The sequence below is a fragment of the Anopheles bellator genome, chromosome 2 (genome assembly GCF_943735745.2).
Source record: "Anopheles bellator chromosome 2, idAnoBellAS_SP24_06.2, whole genome shotgun sequence".
NCBI classification, from domain to species: Eukaryota; Metazoa; Arthropoda; class Insecta; order Diptera; family Culicidae; genus Anopheles; species Anopheles bellator.
In genome coordinates this window covers 43,302,487-43,317,735 of record NC_071286.1, presented here as the reverse complement: position 1 = coordinate 43,317,735, position 15,249 = coordinate 43,302,487, and the positions used below count along the sequence as shown (strand labels likewise).

The 15,249-nt window shown below is 48.1% G+C and overlaps 1 protein-coding gene across 1 annotated transcript in view; it reads right to left on the bottom strand.

Moving 5' to 3' along the window:
- LOC131209388 (cadherin-87A) overlaps positions 1-12,590 on the bottom strand; it is a 49,045-nt gene extending 36,455 nt beyond the window's left edge. The window contains exon 1 of the mRNA XM_058202445.1: positions 12,530-12,590. Coding sequence (XP_058058428.1) covers positions 12,530-12,590 — 61 coding nt within the window. The remainder of the gene's footprint in view (positions 1-12,529) is intronic.
- Between the last annotated feature and the right edge of the window lie 2,659 nt (positions 12,591-15,249).

The following is a 15,249-nucleotide window of genomic DNA, read 5'->3' as shown; positions in this document are numbered from 1 at the left end:
CGAGTTTTATTTAGGTAAAAATAGAATCCCCAAGTTGGGGCTCTTCAGGCCGACGAGCAAATAATGTACGAACGAAATTATTAATTTCATTCCCCGCTGTCATGGAGCGAGGCCGCTCTGCGCCTACTCACCGTCGCGTCGGCGGGGCTGAGTAGTGTGTAGTTTCCCAGCCGCTTCGCAGTGAGACGGAAGCGCGAAAAAAGAATCACCCCATCACAAACATCTGCCCCAGACGGTTCGCAGACGGTTTTTCGGCAACTCTCTCTTTACTTTTCATTTACCGGACAGCCTGGCCGCGCAGTACTGGCGGACTGGAGGGCGCGCCTCGAACTTCTCGAAAGACATTATATTTCGCTAAACGAACCTAAAATAGAAGTGTATTTCAAATTATGCTCGTTTTTATATGGGAAGCACCGGGGATCTTCAGGAGCCAGAGGGCACACGGGGAGGAACAATGCGCCTGCCAGTGTCGTTACCGACATGTACCGGGCCCGGAAGTGAGTGAGTGGCGTGTGCATTTTGCTCGGCATCAAGAACCGCCGCCGTTTACCGCGCAACGCTGGCGCAAGGACCTCTCTTCTTCAAAGCGAGTGAGAGACCAGGCGCCTCCATCGGTCCTCTGGAGCAAGTGTGGCGCACACGTTAGAGTGTTCGCTCTTCACACGCTCGCCGGCCGACTGGTTCGTTCTTTATTTTCAGCTCCAAAGTTTGGTAAAAAGTATTGCCAAAGAAGGACGTGTGTTTCATCGCATTCTATTTTTTTCTTATCACTTTACTCCACTCGAAGATACTTGTCGGAATGTAGTCGGCAGTCTTTTTACGTTTTTATCCCCGTGCTGGATGCAGTTTATTTTCACACTACTTAACAGCAGACGGTCCCCCCGGTGCATGGGTCCGGGATGATTAGATTTTTCCTGCTTGTTAAACACGTTGGACAAAGGCTTGACGACGTTTGAAGAGTCTTAACTCCCACTGCTGCAGGGGTTTCGAAGCGTGCTAATGAACTTCCAAAAGGAAGAAGAGCTTTCAACAGTTCGTTCAACGTTGCCAGCACGAAAACGGGCAGCACTTTAAAGGCGCATGAAATATGCCAAACGTTGTGACAAGTTCATAACAAAACAAAAGTTACGTCACATCGCGGAACCCCATCTCGCATGCTGCTCACGGACTGATCCCGGGCACACACGTGTCGCTTTGTTGCCCGAAAATGGTTTCCCATAAATCAAGGATTAGAAGAGTAAGGCTACCACCGAAGGATACGGATGGAAAGCCGTAATAATTTGTCGGTGTGTATCCGACAGGAGCACGCAGGAGAAAGTTTTACGGAAAATCAAACAACTTCCTTCGGCCATGTGACATCCTCGAAAGTGCGCTGAGGTGAGCAATTAGCTCTCGAAATCGCAGGCATCCCGAAACGGTTCCGGCTCCCGGCGCTTACGGAACCAGCATCTTTTTTACGGAAAGGTCACCTTTACGGGAACGGTAACTTTCAACGGAGCGTAACATTTTTTCAACTACACACACTCTCTCTCGCTCTCGCTCTCTCCCTGGCCCCCCTCTCTTTGATCCCATGTAAATGGTGAACGTCGCTTCCTTGAAGACTTGGCCAAAACTTCTCACAGCTCACCCGTGGCGGAAAGCACAGAAAGGGAGGGAAAATAATGTTCAAGTAGCACTTCAGCGTTGGCCCTCGCCGTGTGGCCGCACCACTCGCAGCACCGTCTTAAGTGTAGCCATTACGAACACACATAGTCGTATGTAAGATGGTAGCGAGGCAAAAATATGAGAGGGTGTGTAGACGGCCATATTTCGCATACCGTACAATTTATGCGAAGGAATTTTTCACTCCCGTGAACGTTCCTGCTGATCCTTGCCACGGCACGGTTACGCAGATCGTGCCGTGTCAAGCCCAGCGCCCGGCCGTAGCGTGACTGCAAAAAACGGCTTATTCAGCCGGTTTTTCCTTACATTATGCCCGGCACAAACGCTAGTGGGTGACGTTTGGGTACTTGGGAAAATCTTCCCAATGTATTTGACGTCCGCACCGAACCGCCAAGGCGCTCCGAATCGACCCCGGTTGCCGCTACAAAGGGACGCTAAACGGTAAATTGAATGGCAAACTTTCCATTTTGAGAGGTTTGATGATGCTTTTTTACCACCACCCGGGCCGCCGCCCGAGGAGCGGCCTCATTTCTCGGTTTCGTGAAAGCGAAAAACTTTCCACCTCGCGCTGGGCCCCATTGAATTGCGCATGGTAACGTGTGCCATAAGTAGCCCGGTTGCGGGTGGCCGGGAAAAAAATACTAATATTAAAGAAAATGTAAGTTCAAAGCTAACCGGGTTGCTTGCGAAGCTGATGCCCTCGAAATATGTTCAAGTCGGAATCCGGGCGGCTCGGGCCTACCATCGGGTTACCGGGTGGGCAAAGGTGATCTCCGTTCGCTGCTGGCGTGCCGGTCGGTGGTTAGCGCGTGGTTCCTGTCGGAGTTTTAACGAGAAAACTTGCGTTCTTTATAAAACGCCGGGCACCCCTGGCACAAAAACGCGGCGTGGCTTTAGAAGTTGTTGATGGCCGTACAAATTGAATAAAAATCAATATGAAATGCGTGTGACTTTTGGGGGTGTTTATTGTTGCTAAACAGGAAGCATTAGGCACTAAAGACGACGATGCTAGGATTGACTCAGGTCTAGCGGAAGAGCATATATTAACCAGATAAAAACCACCATAATTGAAGCAGAAAGCAACCATAATTGCCGTGGAAAAAATGCTCACGAAGCGTCACTGTCCTTTAATGGAACCACCCTCCCAGTAGAACGGCCATACACAGAGTTCATGTCTGTGAACCACAATGAGGAAAATGTACGGTCAATGAAATTCAGCCATGGTGCGAAAACGGTTGCCTTCGTTAGAACCGCGTTTGCATGCAAATGAATTAGCTCGTGTGTTCCGCTCCCGCTGTGAGAAACACGTTTGGGAACGTCTGGACTGCGACACCGCCATGGCTATTACCCGCCGCATGGTCGGCTGTGCCTACCCGTGGGTCCACAAGGAACCGCAGGCAGTCACGTCGTCGTCGTCGTCGACGGCGTCAAGCCTTCCCGGAGCGCGCGGCAAAACCGAAGAATCGTCGTGCGGCGCACCGACCTACGGTGTAACCGGAAATTTAGAGCAAATGCGCGGAATAAACATATCCGTTTACGATTGGGACGTGGCAGTTCTCTGCTGCGGTTGCTGCACAAACACACAAACACACACACACACACACACACACACATAAACAAGAGGAAGCGGCACACATTCGCTACTAAAAGCATAAAGCAAATCAAGTTTTATCAGTTTGGTCAATCCTATGTTGGTTATAGTGGGAAGCGCAACAAAGATCCCTTCAACTAAACAAAAAAATTATGAAAAACAAACATGAAACATTAATTCTAATCAATCAGACAGCAGTCAAAAACATCTATTAACTCGTGTAGTTAATGTAACTGATTGACAGACACGTATAATTACATGTTTAGAACAACATGCCATTGCACTCGAACGATATTTCCAAAGGGCGGCGTTTTGTCATTCGATCCTTTCTGTAGTCATCAGCCTTAGATATTACTGTTCACAAGATTGTTTTGATTAATTGAGCTAATTCTATTAAATTACGTAGGGTCTGTTGCTGCAAGGTTCATGAATGCCCACATGTTCTCAAAGTGTTGGCTGGTATGGGCATTCGGCGGAGGATAAAGTCTGTTCCTAACAAAACTAAGTCTATCATCATCCTCGACATATTGTATGACTACTTGTATCTTGTGGATTGTTGCATTATCCTTTTGTAGGCTTACAACTCGACCAACAGGACATTTCCCTACATGAATTATTCAACTGTTTCGTCAAGTTTTGATAGCCTTGCGATTCACCTCGTTCAGGGAAGTTTCATGGGAAAATGTTGATTTAAACCCCATACAGGAGAAAAGATTAACTTTCCATAACTGCAGCATCTTTTCCCAGGTCATTCCCAGAGTACGGGAGATTCAAAACATTCCGATGGTTAAATATCAGCCATGTTTCAAATTGGCTTATATTGGTTCGGAAACTGCCAGTGTTGCCTGCATCAACATGCACAGGAAAACATCCACAACGGAGTCTTGTGTGTCTCCTGGTTGAAGATTTTCACGTTATCATTACTCATAAGTAACTAAATGTACTCTGAAATGAACTTTGAAAGGTGACGCAAAAATTCATCTATGACTACAAATAGCTGTACATTTCGAAATCCGTCTCTAGAAACCTTGTACTAACATTTATCATCGTAAAAGAGCGATTCAAAAAAAAATACACATATATTCACATATTATCCATATGTTCAGGTGTTATGCTTTGTTGCAAAAGCCACATTGTATTTTGTGGCGTACAAAGTAGCAAAATTATTTTAAAATTGCCAAAATGGAAGAAAAAGAATGCTTGCAACCGTAAATCCCTCGAAGTTTCAATTTTGATTGACTCAAAGTTATAAATTGAAAACGTTCTGTGCGTCTCCCAGCAGGGCTGTTGGCGCTTCTTCGATGGCGGCGCATGTTTTGGCTGCTACAAAATTGTAAAACGAACATTTTTGTATTGGCGTGTGCTAAAGATGGAATTTAATGGTAGATTCACCGCGTGGCATTTACATTTTTACATACGATAATGCGCCGAATTTGAACCAAAGATTAAATATGAATCGATAAAACATGCATAATAAAATAAAGTTTGTAAAAATGAAAGAAAAAGTATAAAACCCTGGTTGAGCAACATGTATTTGCGCTTAGACTTATCATCCCTTCAGCTACATTAACGAAAGCTCGCCCAGACGTACCAGTAACAAAATGGCAGCGGTGATAAGGGCGTAGATGGCACCCGCGTGACAGGTTCGAGTCCGCACACAACCAAAGCATCATTACACCATAAACTATTACACTACAGTAATACCGTTAATAAACGGGCGATGCGTTTATGACAGCTTTTAGACACCTGTGCCGTTCGTTGGTCGCCAAATTTACGATAGGACAAGGATGCGAAGGAGACTCGGCCACCGACGGCAACGCCGGCTGTTGCCAGTGTTCCCGTACGCTTTCGGTCGTCGCTCGGTGAAAAGGTCGAGCGCATTTTGATGATGAAAGTTTACGGCCGTAAGTAACATGTGCGATCAGCGACAGATTGCGGGATTCGGCCGTGACATTATGTGACATTAGCCGGGCGTAATGCCGCGGTGGTGGTCTTGGGTTCTTTCTCGGCACCTCGGAGCAGCGGTCCCGAGTCTTATTTGCCCGGAGTGGAGAAGTGCGAGAATGTTATTACCATTTTCCTTTTTTTTTTCCTTTTTTGATAAAGCTAACAAATTCATGACCATAACTTTTTGCGCTCTGCGTCAGCGTCGGGGTCGAACGCCGCAAAACCAATCAGACACCGTGGCGATGAACCGAACCGGCAACGCCGGCAACCGAAAGGTGGCACCCCAATATTTATCGCCGTGTTTCGCGCCGGGGCCACATTTTATCGTAAAAACAAAACGTCGCCCCAATTTACGGCTTTGGCTGATAATTGAATGCGAAACCGAACACAACCGCGTCCATTGTACGCCCGCCCTCTGTCATCGAAGGGCGGCCGGAGTGCTGGAAAGCCGTGTCGCAGGACACGGTAAAATATTCCAGCGTCTCTCGGCGCAACTGTCGTCGGCTTTTAGCTGATTAATCTGAACTTTTGACATTCGATGGTAGATTTACACCACATCGTAGGTAGAGCAGAGCTCACAACGTGAAAGTACTGGCTCTGGTTCATCACGACCGGTGAAGGTTTGGACTAGATCAGACCATTTCTTATTCGCCAAACAAACCGTCTCAACTGTTGACGGGCGGTCTACTTTTGTTTCTAGGTTCAAGCAAACTGTCGCACAAAGAACAATCCGACACGCTTGCATGAAAGCACAGTTCAGACGGTGAAGAAATCGGCTCACGAGGCCATAGCAATTGATTGATACCATGTCTTTCTCCAACATCCCATCTGCTCCTGCTGCTGCTACTGTTGCTGGGGACAAGGTGATACGCAGGAACGCAAGACTCTCGAGCCAATCGATCCAGCCGTTGCCTCCTTCTTTCAATCTCCCCGGGATGAGCAACGAAAATATTTCTCCTTGCGCAGCTCCCCGTTTGTGTTGTTCTAACCCAAAGATCTGGAAAAAAGAGCACGAACTATGAGCGCGCAGTGGTACAACTCCGGCCCGACTTTCACGGCGACGCACCGGTTGTTGTTGTCGATTGGAACCGTGCGAAGAAGCGTCGTTCATTTTTTCTCGCCTTCCGACGGTCGATGAGTTTGCCATTTCGGGCGTGGCCACAACATCATGCGATGTGATGTGTTTTTGCTCTTGTTTCTTGGTCGGTCGGTGGCCATTTGCTACGTCATTCCTAACCATTAGCCTGTGCGCTGTCGGGCAAACACTTTTATACCAAAGTATCGCACAAAACAAGGCTTCGTACCGGAATGTTGCATATCAATAGAAGTAAACCTCAATAAATGAAAGCGACTATTTCAACATAACATTGGACTCAGCATTTAAAATACACCTCTTTGGTTTGGCCAAAGGTTTATGTTCGGTATGTGTTTCGATAAATAAATGTTACCCATCACATCTACGGTCGATTGACCGTAGGGCCCTCCCACATGGCAGCAAACGGTGGTCGTTTCTTTTAAGATGAAGCTAATGAATATTGATGAACGTTATTTATGGTTTCCAGATTAAACGATCGGTGAATCAGTAATAAAAGGCTTGTTACGGACGCCGGTGGTCACGTAGCTTCGCCCGGTTTCGGGCACCCGTTGAACTACGTGAAAAATTATGCTTCTCCCAGACCGAGTGGCCATGGGCATGATGTTGTGGTCTTTTTTCGCCCCGCCAAAGGGCCGTCTCGCAGGCAGCTTGCAAAATGCGTCGGCCGAAAGGAGAAACACAGCATTGTGCATCGATCTTCGTTTGCATTTTTCCCTCCGGGCCAGAATGCAAATTGGAAGGGATTCGATTTGAACGTTCCATCGATACCCGGGCAACGCTCGCTCGCTGTGTGGAGTGAGTGTTCCGACACCGATCGGGCGAAAGTTCAAAGAATTGATTCGTCTCCGTTGGGCGATTCATCATTTCGGTGGATGTCTGCTGCGGAAGGACAGGAAATTAGAATCCGAACGTTTACCACTTTCTTCCGTTCGCTTCCAGAAACTCTCCCGGCACAACTTTAAGGTAAGGCTCGGTGCATTTTATGCACACGCAGCTCGGTTGGAGCAATGCCCCGTCACCCGTCCCGAATGCCCCGGAACGGTTCAGGAAGGAAGGAAAAAGAATAAATAAATGATCAAACTTCGTTTCGCTTCTCGGAATTTCCGTCGGGATGTGGCACCAGCAGCAGCAGCTCGCATTCGCACGTATAGCCCTTCCGTTGGCTCTTTGCGTGGACTGGAAATATGAACTGGACGCAATTTTGTGTAGCCCAAACTTCCACGGCACGAGAGCGGACGGAAGCGGAAGCAATGATACACACCAGAAACTTGGATGTCAGCTTTGGCCATTAAGTCCGATAGCTCTGCCCGGGTCATCTTCCGCTGCATGCAGCTTTGCTAAGCCGGTCCAAATTGAAGGTTTAGATAATAAAAGTTTTCCGAGGCCAAAAATCAAACGCCTGGTGTTGTCGGTTCGGGCACGGGAAACTTCGACCAGGCACTTTGTTTAAGTGCCAGCGCCGGTGCCGATGCGTTCGATAATAGGCATAAGTCCTGCGGGTTTGTAATTTTGGCTGAATGCTTTATCATCATTCGGACTGTAAAATGATACCGATGCTATTCTGTTAATATATTTAATAAATAGAATCAGAATGCTTGCCTACGTTTAGCATAAGTTTCGCGGTGTTGATTTTCTCATTTTCTAAGTTTTTCTCAACCCTTTCTAAATGCCCCTTTAAAGTGTTAGTACTGGAGTTTTGCCGTTGCATCGTTTGTCATGTGAAAGTTAGTGGCACAAATGCTGTTGCTCTCGACCGACCTTGGGGGCACAACATTAACCGGACCCCGCTGCTCCCCCTCGCACGGTCCCACGATGTGGTTTGCACTCCGCCAAACGCGAGCCCTGGATCATTTCACTTTGTTTTATGGGCAAACTCGCTCGTTCTCCTTTCTCCTCGCGAGCATAAGTCCTGCTGCGGTGCTGCGGTGAAGGTGGCTAGAAAAGCAATGGCAAACAAGTGTTACAATAGCCGTTTTCGCCCGCAGCAGGACACCCGTGTTTAGACGCAAACGGAACACGCGTAACGCTGGTTCGGCCGGCAGCAAATGCATCGGCACCGTCGAAAAGTGTATTATTTTGGGCTCCATCTGGCTGGCGCCGGCGCGCGCTTAAGTCCTTTCCGTGTCCTCCTGCTGGTGCTAGCAGGTCGGATGATGCAGTGTTTCGCAAAACTACTCCCATTTCTCATATTTGCCGTGGGCCGGGCGAGGGCTTCTTACCGGAACACTGCCGGGCAGATGGTGAAATTTAATTAAATTTAATTCTGCAATTTGTGTCAGTTTTATTGTTTGGTTTGTTTCGTTGACTGAGCATGGCGCGGCGGTCGTTTCTTTGGCAGGACGTATGGAGTGTTACGTCACATGTCAGAAGTGAACAACAACCGTTTTGGAACTTCCGCACCGTTCACGTAACGTTCGCACGATAAAGTCGGAAAGGCAGAGATAACGGGCGACTGCCAATCGGAAGTGAACAATACCACGTGGAGAACGTGGAAGAAAAAAAAGTTTTCCATTATTTCTTGGGATAATAAAAGAAAACCACACTTCACACCAATCTGCAATGGCTCTGGTTATAGTTTAATTCCTTGCGCTTCGAGGAGCCCACAACCGGGAGGTGTTTGTTGCTTAGCGGATTTACCACAACAACCGGAGGCAGCGGGATTTAAGTTTGCTTGATTTGGCATGTCTCCAAACTGGCGATAAAAGGACGGCATTCGGAAACAGGAGACCGGTGTAATGTGCTACGAGAACTACCCTTGGCAAAACAAGTGTCAATATGTTCATGAAGATAGCAACACGGATGTACGCCGGGCACATAAATGCTCATTTTCCGGTGTCCGCAGCCCATAAAAACGGTAGCAAAAAACCGAAGCAGCACGACCAACGAGCGAACGACCATCGCGCCAGTGGCTCGCTGGAGAATTGAAAAAAGTAAAAATAAAAATAAAAAATGAAATGAACAACCATTGTACGGGTCCCTAGTGGACCGTGCATCATCGTAATGTTGGCGATCATCGTCACTCTCTTCGTCACCACATGATGATGACGGTGCTGATGCTGATGATGTTGGTGTTGGTGTTGGTGTTGGTAGTGTTGTTTTGTCGTGTCCTTTGCTGAGTGGCGTGGCTCTGGCGCTACAGCGTCCGGCATCCTCCATCATTCTTCGGCCAAGTCCAGTGAACGGGATGATGGTCGATGGTTTTACATGATAAAGAATGAAATGACTGCAATTGTCCAGAGCAGCACCGCACACAGCATGGCCACCACGACCGGGCGACGCATGCTGAAAATGTACTGCGTGGAACCGCAAAATTGCTTCTCGGCGGCAGTCGTTTGACGGCAGAGTCCTGCATTGTTCCATTCAGGCCATTTTCGGACGGGTGTAACGTCAGACACCGTGCTGAATTACATTCATTTGCTCTATTGAATCAATTTACATATTGTACCGAAAGTAAAGACTAAAAAGTTTACATTATGTTACTAAACGCCAACAGGTACACTGACGGGATGAGCTATTTGTCCTTCCAAATGATACCCTAGGGCGGCATGACAATTGGCGGCCGTAATTGTTCTATCGAAATTAACAAAACATATCTGAGGATTTATAGTTTACACTTCGTTTGATAACATTTTACACTTCGTTTGATAACTTTTTGATCAACAAATAAAGTGCAAATAGAAGCGTATCAGTGAGCTGTGCACGAATGTGTCGCATGCTGTCGTAACTTTTCGTGGACGCTTAATTGGAGTGAAAGCTTGACCGTCCAATTGAATTACGTTCCGCTTCTAGCCCGTCTAGCCTGCAATCCCGGAGCCATTGGATGAGCTCCGGAAGTTGGTTGAACCATGTAACAACGCGCCCCGTGCAACGCAACTGTGGAACTCGGGGAACATTTTTACCAAATTAAACTATGCTAGTGTTAATTTGGGAAATGAAGGTAAATTGAATTTGAGAAATTGTACGAGCCCCGGTTGGTAACGTTGGCGACTCTCGGTCACCGGAGTTGACACGGGGCCAAAAGCCGGTAGAGTCGCTCGCTGGTCGGAATTATGAAATTTATGCTTCCGGAGTTTGGCCGGAAATCGTGTCGCCCGAATGGGGATGATAGGTAGCTCCTTTTTCTCGCCCCACCCCAGCTTAGGCATACGGCGAATTGAAGTGGGTGAATGAGAAATTTACGCTCCCCATCGTCCCCCGGCGGACCTGTTGTGTTGGGGGATTTTGCACGGAGACGCAGCGGCCGGAGCATAAAAGATGCGAGAAGGATCTGTCGCGAACGAGCTCGCCATCAACCTTCGTCGGTACTAAATTTTCCGGCACTCGACAAAACGGGACGGGGCAAAAAGGACGAACGGAGCGCGACTTTTCCGCAAATTGGATTTGCAAAAGGGGCCAACGACAAACGAGGCCGCCGGTCCTTTCGCGCGGAACACGCGAGAAGACAATTCACGCGACCTTCGGATTTACAGGAAAATCTTGCCGCCACCGCGGGGCTGAAACTGGGGCTCGGTTGTTTCTGCAGTACGCCTCACAATAATCCCAGCCCAACGGTATTATTGTTGGGCGCTCGGTGCCACTCACGGGACGCATGGCGTCATGACGCCAGCTACAGGGACACGTTCCCATGGGCAAAGTGTGAATGAATGAAAGATTACTTTCGCTTCAGATATGAAAGATTACAGAATGGGTGCGCTGGGCGCAGAGAAAAATGGGCGCACTCTAGAAGTCGAAGAAATCGAACATGGGTACCGAAAAACGTTATTTCTCTGAGTTTTGTCATTTGAGAACTAAATCAAGATTATGAAATAGGATATCGGCAATACATTTGGTAATTACTTTATCTAAAACTTGATGTGCTGCTGCATACTTTGTGAAGTCACTTTCAAACACTTGAATAGACCAGATACGCCATGAAATTCGCCAAACACATAATTATTTCAGTTAAAGGTCAATCTTAAGTAGGCAAAATTGAGTTGAGTTGAAACAGTTTTTGGACAGAACAGAACAGGCATCTCGAAGGAAGCTCACAAATCATTAACGCCTTGGCACATATCAGAAACTTTACTTGTTCTAATCTCTCGGCCTTTTTTTCGACCCACGCCTGTCCGAATAAGTATCGCCCCTAAATCTCTTCAGCTAATCAGCGCTGTGTACACCTTAATTTTCCCGTGGGGCGGAAAATCGTTCCACACGGCCCGACACAGTTCCCACGAATAATGTTCACCGGGCGGTGCGCGCCGATTCGGATGGAGCAAAACCCAGACAAACAGCACAAATCAACCGCCTCGTTTCGGGCACGGTTTACAAGGTTGCTGCCGGTTGCCGGCAAGAATCCGGTGTGACAAGGCGCCAAGGCACGCGGTTATCGTGTGCCGGGGACGGGGCCCGAAGACCGAAGTCAAAGTAAATAATTCAAGATTGTGAATGACATGCACCTTTTCTTGTCCTTAACAGGTCTGCTCCGCTGCTCGCCGGCGTATTTGTCACCGGCGAGCGAGCGCTCGATGGACGCCTCCTGATCCTTTGGCCCCGTGCGGCTCGGGTGGCCCACCCAGCCCCGACGTTCTCCACGGCACGAGGTGTACAATAAAGCGAAACCGCAACGGCACAGCCCACTGGAGCCAATGTCCCGGCCCCGGGGAGGGCGACAAAGCGTAACGCAAATAAACACCGGTTTTTGCAAGGCCTCTCTGCCATCTGGAAAGTCAACGGCAGACATCTTGCGGTGTCAGTTCCGGTGCCTCGACCGCGATGGCACTTGGCACGTCGGGTTTTTCGGCGCAACACTGGAGACACTGGGCTCAGGTAGCTCCGGACCGCTGACACCGACCACGCCGGAAACCCAGACAACGGGGCCACTTGTCAACGAGGAGTTAAGCTCCCCGGTGGCGTACGCAACGTCGTCGTCCTTGGTGGCGGCAGCAACAATGGCAATAATAAAGCTGTCACTTTATTCGCCAACAACAACAACATCCCGCTCGGATCCCGGTTTTCGGTGACGCTCGGTTCGACTCTCGATCTCTCGGCTCGTGTTGGGCTGTCACTTGACGCTCGGTCACGCACTCGGCCGAACCCACTGGCGTCTTCTGTTTCGCTCCACGGTCACTTCAACTTCGAACGGCTTGAGCGCTCCTCCGGTCGGGGCGGACACATCCATTCTCATTCGACTGACTGGCTCTAGCGCTTGGGCGGCCCCTGTCAGCTGGAACGCTGGGGACGAATTTATTACTTACATGGCTCGAGAAGGAGGCCAATCGTAACGAGCGATAGGACGACGTTCCATCGGGGCAACATCGTTCCCCGCTGGTCCCGGTCGCCGGACAATATGGACTTCCTGCAATGAAACGAGAGAGAGAGAGAGAAAACACAGAAGAAAAGGATTAGTGTGCCAGTTGCTACGTGTGGTCGTGCAGGAGTAGCGAGAGCAGGGCTCGAGCTGTCACGGTGCCTTTTGGCTGGCGACGGGGCCTGACCACGCCACCGTACGCCAATTTCGTATATTGCTGTCATATGTGTCACAACAAGCAATTGAGGAGAGTGTGGAGTGACAACATACGGTGCTGCTGGACCGACAACGTCAGCTGGAAGCGAGCAAAAGTTTTTCAATATTTATACTAATTTCAGTGGCCGGCCAGCCCGGAAACACGTGTCCGTGAAAAGTTGACACATTGCGTCACTGAAAACGGGCCCGAAAAAAAAAAACGATCGTAAAGCTCGATTGTCACGGTGTTTGTGAGTTTTATTCGCTCCTCGGTTCGATTTTGGAAGACGACGACAACCGGTTCCGATGCATGAAGCGTCTGGCAGGTCTGGCAGGTCTGGTGTAACATGTTCCATTGAAAGTAGCGAGCGAATATTGAATAAAGTTGATCTGCCCGTAAAGATTACAACATACCGGTTTGAGATCGGACAGCGCCCTACGAAGGATCTGCCAAGCAATATTGCCTCTTTACATGTTGCCGGGATCGGTTTCAATCAAACTTATGGAAATCAGCAGTATACATGGTTTGCAGCATGAGATTGTTTTTGGTTTCATTAGAATGACATTCGTTCTGTTTTAATTTAAAAAATATTGGGAATTCACTTATAAATAGAAAAATCTTTGTTTATTTTTGTAAACTTATTCGTCTTTAAAGTTTTCGCTGCTCTATGCAATATGATTCTTTAAAAAGTAATCCGTCAAATAAGTAAGCAAATCGGTCTATTGGCAACCTGTTAAATATAGTTTTGAATTTCACTTTAAAATAATGGATTACTTTTTAGCAAATTTTATATTTAAATGATCACGAAATGATCACGAAAATCTAATGAAAAAACACTAGGGAGTTGAACTAAGAATTGTTCCTCCAAAAATCCGGTTTTTTTCTACGCACAGCATTAAGCAAAGGACATTCAAATTCTTCATGAACAGTTTGGCCGGTTATGCACCAACCCATGATAGACGAAGACAACCCGCTTCCGTTATTTTTTGGCCATAGTAGTAAATACCAAACCGTTAATTTAAATTCAATGCCAATATGGGCACCTGACCTACAAAAACTTATCAATCTTTGTTTCGTTAGCTGGATCAACATGATAAGCCTCAAATAGGGTTGACCTTGTTAACCCGTATTGTGAACCCGTACAAATGAAAAATGGATCAAAAGTAGAGCCAGGATATCGAGCTTCAAAACTATGATAACCCTAGGACCTCGGCTCGTTCTGATCGTCGATAACAATACTGAACGGATGTGAAAGTATTTTTAAGCGACGAAACCGACGATCAACCCAACTACCGGCAATCGACACTCTAATGCCACCTAAGCACAGGGGAACTCGTTCGAATGGGTGTCTATGTGTGTATGGGCGTATGGACGAAGCATTGACTTCGAATTGTTAATAGCATAATCCGTTTCGTTTCGTCCCTCTCACGCCATGCCACTTGCTTCTCGGTACAAGAAAAAAAATGCGAAATACAATCTAAAATTGATGAGGGTAGATGAGAGCTTTTTTCGGAGGGAATGAAGCGATAAGAACCTGCCCGGGTGGAAAGCCTTTGCCGCTATGCTACATTTTTCTACACAGGCACCCGGCGCACATACAGCGCCAGCCCCAATGGTTGACCATAACAGGCGGAGGTTTAAAGGGCGATTCATAAAAAGGGTTGTTCATTGATGGTGCGTGTTGGCATGGGATCCGGGGCGCTAAGGAATGGCTCCTGGCCAGCCACGGCTCGTGATCCGCCCCCACCCGGCCACAATCCTCCCTAAGGGCACTAAGTGTTGTGTGGCTGCGTGACGTCCGACGAGGCTCACGCGCTTCCGCTCGTAAAATCCACCAATCGATTTGGTCGGCATGTCGCCGCCGCGCACGGTGGTGAAGTAGAAAAATTTAATGTCAAAACGAACCGAAAGGATTCAAAAAATTCGACGGCTACGTAAACGGAAGGACCGCTGGTGCGGTGAATAGCTCTATCAAAGTCGTAAAGTATGCAAATCAATTGATTACGCATCGCTGGACCGAGCCGGTGGCAGGGTTGTTCCAAAAGATCAAACCCACTTGCGCAAAATACGTCGACTTCGGTCAGCTTCTTATCCGCGCGACCGTGCCCGGTGCCGTGAGGAGCATAAAACGAAAGTCATGGTGTTAATAAAACTGCCACCAGGAGAAAATAAAAACCCAATCCAGCGAAATTGGTGCTCGACTGTGCGGGAGCCGCCTTCGACCGGAACACGACAGGCTCGCGGAAGTTGCCCTCGAATCACGCGTCTCCCGAACGGGCTAGCCTCGCAGACGCGAAAAGCTTGCTACATGTCGCCAGAGAAAAGACTTGCTGAAGCTGGAGCAAGACAGAGGACGAGGGTTTCGATGGACCGAAAAGGTGGATGGTAAATCAAAAATCCATTGTCGTCATTTTTCCGAAACGTATCCGCCGAATCGGGTTCAAAGCAGCCGGTCGGCGAAGGTCACCATG